Source organism: Dacryopinax primogenitus (genome assembly GCF_000292625.1).
Source record: "Dacryopinax primogenitus strain DJM-731 SS1 chromosome Unknown DACRYscaffold_1, whole genome shotgun sequence".
Taxonomy (NCBI): Eukaryota; Fungi; Basidiomycota; class Dacrymycetes; order Dacrymycetales; family Dacrymycetaceae; genus Dacryopinax; species Dacryopinax primogenitus.
This window is the reverse complement of record NW_024467198.1, coordinates 2008874-2015460: the sequence shown is the minus strand read 5'-3', so window position 1 is coordinate 2015460 and position 6587 is coordinate 2008874. Positions and strand designations below refer to the sequence as shown.

Here is a 6587-nt window from a genome sequence, read left to right as displayed (position 1 = left end):
AGGTGACCTGCTGTGCATGGCTGTGCATGACCTCATATGACCTCATCCTTGGTCATATGACCTGATCACCTGACTAGGCTGAGTAAGCAAGATGTTCTAGCAGGTTCCACCACAGAGGTATAAATATAAGGCCTACTCTGCCTGGGGACTGTCTCTTCAGACTTGGTCTCTTAGGATCATCCACAGGTACCTATACTGTAGATAGGTCTTAGTCATCAGGTCTACTCCACTTCCTTGTTGCCTGCTTAGACTCTTGGCACTCTTAGGTGAGCAGACTTAGTCAGCCTGTGTTGCCCTAACACTATGAAACAAACTCACCTTGTGCTTGCTCATGACAAGATCATCAATCTTGTCAACAATTGCCTTGTTTGTGCCCTTGTTCCAAGCAGGTGTGTCCCAGTTGATCAGTACGTATGGCTCGCCATCCTCAGGCACATTGGGTTTGAAGCCATTTTTGCCTGGCACAGGCGTGCCCTTCATCTCAGAGTCATAACTGATGATGGCATTCAGAGCCAAACAGAGTTTTTTCTGGAGGGAAGGTTAGTGAGGGATCCAATATGAGTGGATGAGTCATGCACCTGCACAATGCTACAGGCCTGCAGCTGCTCAGAAGTCAAGCTTGTCTTGACCTTCTGAGCAAGCCGCTCATCATCAGAGACAATGGCATTGCTGTCTCTGATGCACTTGAAACATGACTGATGCCCAGCCCTTGTAACCATTCCATCCTCTTCAACCCCCCCCCTGCATCTTCTCATGCATTACCTCCATCTCCCTCCTAAGCTTGTAGAGTTTGGCATGAACACTCTCAAGGTCAGAGTTGAAGGCCACCTCCAGCTGCTCCATGTCTCCCTTGACCAGTTCAAAGTTGGAACTCATGGTCTTGCTGTTCTTGTTCCAGCGCTTGATCACAGCATCCATGGTCTGGTGGTATCTCTTCAACGTCATGTTGAGTTCAACGACAGAGTTGATGATCTCCTGACATGACTCGGCACAAGGGAGGAAATTGGCTTCAACTTCCCTGTGAGATGGTGAGTTGCTGAAATGTTGTGGTGAGGCCAGACATGCTTACCCTGCCATGTCATTATAGTTGAGCTGCTTGAGTCCCCTCATCAGCTTCAAGTGCTGGTCAGCACTGAGGTCTGTGAAGACTTTCAAAAGCTCTGTTGTGCTAGCCTTTATCTTGAGAGGTGAAACAACCATGAGAGTCAAGTAAAGGTCAAAGTATTAGTAGGAGTGGAGTGGGTGAGTTGAGAGGAGGTAAGAGAAGGTGAGCTGGATGATGGTGGTAGAGCAACATGCATATAAGCACATTGGAGGTATGTGGTCACATTGAAATGTGGCAAGGAAGAAGATGTGGAAGATGTGGGATGGGTGGTGGTGGGTGGCAATGAAGAAAGGATCACGTGGTCTTGAGTATATAGCTGTGGTCTTGAGTATAGTAACTGTGGTCTTGAGTATGCAATAACCATGGTTACCCAGAAGACCAAAGCATGGATTGTGGTTACCTTTTCTAATACAGCTAGGTAAGGGTGTGCTATACTAATACCCAGCAGCCCTGGTGGACCTGGGTAACACCTCATGTATTAAACCCTGGTAAGGCTGTGGAAAGTGCAGTCAGGGACTCACCTGGGTGTACCTACAAATGCCTCTGCCAAGGACCCCTCCACACACAGTGAGTGATGTGCACTAAGGGACAAGGCCACGGAAGATAATGTGCAGCATTAAAGTGGAGCTTGAACCTAAATTTAATTACCCTGCATACAATGGGTCTGAGTATTTAGGGGAGTCAGACCCTCATGAGACCCTTGTGAGACCCTATGCAAAATCAAGCTGTCCTCGTCCGTACTATGGTGCTATATATAGAGGCTTAGCAGGATTGCAAGGCACATTTTTTGCCACAGTTTGCCCATCTTTCTGACTGATTTTAGTCTGGAACGGGGTTTCGAAGTTTACATGTGGCCATGGTGCAAGTTGATCTTTTATGTGTGTTGTCAATGTGCAGCCCTACATAATATGGGTGTTGCGGATGCTAGGACCCCTATATGGGGTTTTCCTCGATCACGGCGTCTTTGAAACGACAACCATATGCATGTATAAACAGCCAGGTCCGCTTTCTTTCATAATTTATCAAGGACAATATACTCTGCTTGTATGTCGGCGCAAAGCATGAAAAACGTCAATGTTTGGCTGCTGCTTCTAACGAGTGCTTATTTTCGAGGATTGGCAACTCCTTCAACCACCCGTGAGACTTCCTTCATTTGCCAGTCTAGATTTGGTCTTCGACATGTTTTCTCCTCCAAGTAGTCTGGTTCGCGATACCTGCTATCGATTTGTCTGTTATATGATTGACATTTCAAAAAAGGCTGGCTCTTGGATGGCCCCTGGTTGGGATAGAGCGACACTTGCTTTTATCGGTTCTCGGCTACCTGCTTACTTAGACGTGTTGCTTCTTTACGTGCTCAGGAGGTCAAATTGATCGTTTGATGCGTATATGTACCATTACCGATCATGTCCGTGCACATGGCCTACATTGGGGGTCTTTCACCGGGTGAGGCAGCGTCAAGGCCATATTGAGCAGCAGATATTTTCAAGCGGAGGGGACAGATATGCAAGGTATCATCTGAACGGTGGGTAATTGATTGAATACAAACATTCAGAATTCTATGTCTCCATACAGGCCTCAATCAATTATCCTTGCTGCTGAAATGCGTTCCACGCGTCATTGAGCGCGCCAAACACACCATTGGCTATCATCTTGTGCTCGACTGTTGCTTTCGATGCACTCAGCTGTCGGGAATATCAACACATGATGGCACAAGAAGAGAACAGATCCCACCTTGTCAGGATGCAGCCTAGCGATCGCTCGCACATATTTTGCCTTCACTTGTGCGGGGCTGACCAATTCGCCAAGATTGACCCTCTTCCACTCCAGCTCCTCCCAGAGGACCATGTCCAAACTCGCGATAAGAGCACGGATGTTGGTCTCCTTACCTCCTTTCCACGCGATGAGGCGAGCATCGACGCTATCCTTAAGCTGTGCTCGTAGGTTTTCCTCTTCGTCTTGCTCCTGGTTCGCTTGCTGCAACCTAGTAACTGCTTCTGAAGGCTTTCCCGGGGCACCGATCACAACTGGCTTTGGTTTTGGTTTCGGCTTTGAGACCGCTGGAGCGGTGGCCGTTTCTCCACCGCCCTTCATCCGCTTACATCTATCCAATCCCCGATTGGCGATATCCCATTTTGGTTTACCGATCCAAGTCCCCAGACTGACCACCCTCTGCCAGTCATCGGCAGCCTTGTCCCACTTCTCGCTCATCTCCCACGCCTCAGCTCGCCGAGTGAGGGCTTTAACGAGAGCATCACCGAGTTTGACCCCTTCCCAGTCTTCCTCACTGGTTGGGTTGTATTCCGCTCCGTCAAGGACGAGAAGGGTAAGAACAGCCCCGGAGTCTTCCACCACACCTGCCGAGTTTCCAGTCCTGAGTCTCGACGCAGCCCTGTTGTTGAGAACCAAGATCCTCGCACTAGCCCCCTCAGGGAGCACATCCAAGGCTTTCGAGTACGCGACTTCCGCCTCGGCAAACTGGCCAAGTCTGAAAAACTCTGTTCCCTTCGCCTTGTTCGTGTCCGAAGCAGAACGAGCGGCAGGAGTGATCGGAACCGAAGGCCGCTGTGGCCTGGGTTTCGGTTGAGGAGGGGTTGCTGCTTCGGGAGGCACGGTGGGGCGTGCGGGTGAGGCAACTTCGGCAGGTCGGCGTCGACGAGCAGGAGAGACGTACCCGATAGGCTCATCGCTGAACAAGTTGGCTTCCTTTGCCGGCTGTCGGCGTTCTTGTCGGGGAGCAGGCTCCGGTTTCCTCTCCTGTTGGACCTCAGGGCGCTGCCTTGGCCGGTTCGGTTCAGCAGCTCTGGGAGCAGGGGGTGCAACCTCATGATGCTGATGGCGGTGCCGATGGGGGGAAGGATGGCTGTCGTCCTCATCCCTAAACCCGCCTTCATGCCTATGCACTGGACTCATCGGACTCGTCGGCTCTTCCCAACGTGACTCCTCTGCCCACTTGGGTTTGCCGCTCTCGGTTCGTGCTCTTCCCCCAGTTTCTCCTCCCCATCCTCCACCAGAGCCGCCTGGACCACCGGATCCGCCCGCCGCGGAAGCTTGAGCTGCCTTCCTTTCCTCATACGCCTTCTGGACTTGTTCCTTCCCCTGCTTCCACAGCGCGTTCGCCTTATTGAACATGTTCATGCTGAAGTCGCTGGCTTGGGCAATGAGTCGATCCGCTTGTTCCTGCATCTTCTGTGTCGAGTCTTTCTCTCTGGGATGAGGGGAACCAGGACCACGAGGGGAGAACGGGTGAGGAGAAGAATTCATGGTTTGGCGTGTGGGTCCTTGTCTGCGCCGGCGGCGACGCTCTTCTTCGCGTTCCTGCTCGTAGACTGCCGCTATAGCCGCTTCTTCGTCCGAATCATGCTCGATCCTGAGCACCCTCTCGGGAGTATGGTCCACCCTTCTCTCCTCCGTTTCGCCTTCAGACTCAAGTGCAGCCTGCTGTGCCAGTAGGAGGTCCAGAGCTGCTTGAACGTCAACACCGGAAGTGGTGGTCGAGAGGGCGAAACGTGCTTGATCTGGGGAAAATCCCATCTCAACTATCTGACCAATGATGTGAGGCGGCGGGGACTCAATGTGCCGTGGGGGTCCTGGAGTGGATGAGGCGGTAGGCCGAGGCGGTTGGGTCTAATATGAAGATCCTTAGAGTGTTATGATGAGACGCTTTACACGACTCACGGGAGCGGTCTGCACGGGTTCTTCTCTAGGTCGGTCCACCACTGGCCTGCTCAGCGCTCCCAGAATATCATCTTCCTCATCTGTATCCCCGCCCCAGCGCTTATCCTCTCTCTCCCCGAAATCGAAACTCCCCGGGGTGCTTGACCTCTTGCCTGCCTCCTGCGGCACCTGCAGGGAGTCAGTTCGAGAGGGAGGCCCTTCGAAGGCTGCGAAGTCGAACGGATCCGGAGACGCGGCAGCAGGGGCCGGGGAAACAGCGGACGAAGCAGGCTTAGAAGCAGGTTTTGACACCGGAGCCGAGGCAGAGAGTGAATCGAAGTCTAGGAGGTCGAACCCGTTCGTTGCAGTATCCGCGAGCTTGGGGGATGCTTGGGGAATAGGAGAAGGGCGAGTGGGTTGGAGCGCTGGTGTTGCCGTCCTCGACGCCGTGCTCATCGTGGGCGCAGCAGGCACAGGTGTGGGTTGTAGGAGGTCGTCCCCTCCAAACTTGTCCCAGAATGCACCTTGAGATTTGTACTCTTCATGTTGTTGTCGCTCTCGCTCTTTCTTTTCAGCCTCCATCTTCGCCTGTCTATCCGAGAGAGAGAGGTTGGACGATGCAGCGGCAGATGAGCTAAAGGACATGAGGTTGCTGAAGGCGTCCCCATTCCTAGGTTCGCTTGCAGGCCTGGTAACAGAAGCGGCCGACGTCGGCCTCTGAGCCGGCAGTGATGGAGTGAGTGTGCGGCTTCCGGGCGCAGAGGAGAGCAGAGCAAACGTGTCGGGCCTGTTGTACGACCTCGCCGACGCCTGCGCAGCAGCGGCGTTGAGCGATTGGGACTTTGCAGCTTGGGCAGCAGCAGCAGCAGGGGCGGCGTTGTCCCAGAGGTCTTTGAAGGCGTCCATGTCGTCTATAGTAAAGGATATATAGGCATGCGGTATGCAAGTGTTGACGTCGTCGTCGTTGTCGATGATCAAGCAAGCGTCGACGTTGCCGTCGTCGGATATGTATTTCACGCGCCACAGTTCCCTGAACGTCCGGTTGATCACGCTCTCCTGCAAACGACGACGAGCAGCCATCTGGACACGTCGAGGACGCCCTCTTAGTCATATCTATGGCCTCCTTTGCCTTTGTCCCACGGTCTGTAAAGGGCAAAGCAAAGGCAATTGAGTCTGTGGTCACCGCCAACGTCGCTTCAACATCGACCGCGCCGTCTCACGTTCAACTAAAGCAGTCAAAGACGCCTCGTTTGGCTACTGTCAATGCTGACGATGTTCTTGCCCTGTTTTCTATGGCACTATCATCATATTCTTTGTTTATTGAACCTGCGACTCGACGACTTCTAGACCGAGATGAATGTCTGTCCAACTATTATTCTTCTCTCTGAGCGCTGACGATTGCGACAGACGTCCGACTGCAGGCCTTGATCTCATCGTCACCCTTGCTATCCCACCTACCGCCCGGCATCACCGAAGCTCAGATAGTATCTGCACTCCGTCAACTCCCTGCTGATACTCGGCCGGAGATGCGCATTGGCCAACACGGCTACGAGGTCCATTTCCCACGTCACGAGCTCCAACACCGTACGCACTCGAGTTGGGAGAGCAGCACCGTCTATGTTGTGGGTGAGTTCAATGAGTAGGCTAGGGCGTGCGTTGTGACCGTGTCGTTTTCTGTAGGAGAATCTCCCTGCAAGAGAGCGCACATTAACGGGGGTACACAAGGCGCTGTCAGACCTCCTCGCAGAGCTAGACGCTGCAACACCTCCATCGACATCCACTAGCCCGATAGAACCGGCAATTCAGCACATCTCCTTTCCCCCGGCCC

The 6587-nt window shown here is 53.0% G+C and overlaps 4 protein-coding genes across 4 annotated transcripts; 1 reads left to right on the top strand and 3 right to left on the bottom strand.

The window, feature by feature from the left end:
• Nucleotides 1–156: 156 nt before the first annotated feature.
• Nucleotides 157–918, bottom strand: DACRYDRAFT_103597 (uncharacterized protein; the record flags this gene model as incomplete). Its single annotated transcript, XM_040767786.1, has 4 exons — nucleotides 157–261; nucleotides 319–528; nucleotides 579–632; nucleotides 763–918. 4 exons carry the CDS (start codon nucleotides 916–918, stop codon nucleotides 157–159), a joined length of 525 nt encoding a protein of 174 aa, XP_040633544.1.
• A 1720-nt stretch (nucleotides 919–2638) lies between these two features.
• On the bottom strand, nucleotides 2639–4015 carry DACRYDRAFT_74193 (uncharacterized protein; the record flags this gene model as incomplete). The annotated part of the gene is made up of 2 exons (XM_040776053.1): nucleotides 2639–2787; nucleotides 2837–4015. 2 exons carry the CDS (start codon nucleotides 4013–4015, stop codon nucleotides 2689–2691), a joined length of 1278 nt encoding a protein of 425 aa, XP_040633543.1. The 3' UTR covers nucleotides 2639–2688.
• Nucleotides 4016–5142: 1127 nt separating this feature from the next.
• Nucleotides 5143–5697, bottom strand: DACRYDRAFT_19712 (uncharacterized protein; the record flags this gene model as incomplete). Its single annotated transcript, XM_040771628.1, has 1 exon — nucleotides 5143–5697. A coding segment is annotated over exon 1 (454 nt), but the record flags the coding sequence as incomplete, so codon positions are not given.
• A 128-nt stretch (nucleotides 5698–5825) lies between these two features.
• DACRYDRAFT_19711 (uncharacterized protein) lies at nucleotides 5826–6569 on the top strand. The gene is made up of 3 exons (XM_040771627.1): nucleotides 5826–6118; nucleotides 6167–6385; nucleotides 6440–6569. The coding sequence occupies exons 1-3, from the start codon at nucleotides 5875–5877 to the stop codon at nucleotides 6541–6543; spliced, it is 567 nt and encodes a 188-aa protein (XP_040633541.1). The 5' UTR covers nucleotides 5826–5874; the 3' UTR covers nucleotides 6544–6569.
• The last annotated feature ends 18 nt before the right edge of the window (nucleotides 6570–6587 follow it).

Coding starts and splice junctions, on each gene's coding strand:
- DACRYDRAFT_19711 (XM_040771627.1), top strand. CDS start 5,875: ATGGCCTCCTTTGCCTTTGTCCCACGGTCTGTAAAGGGCAAAGCAAAG. Junction 6,119..6,166: donor ACTTCTAGACCGAGATGAAT/GTCTGTCCAACT, acceptor CGATTGCGACAG/ACGTCCGACTGCAGGCCTTG. Junction 6,386..6,439: donor CAGCACCGTCTATGTTGTGG/GTGAGTTCAATG, acceptor CGTTTTCTGTAG/GAGAATCTCCCTGCAAGAGA.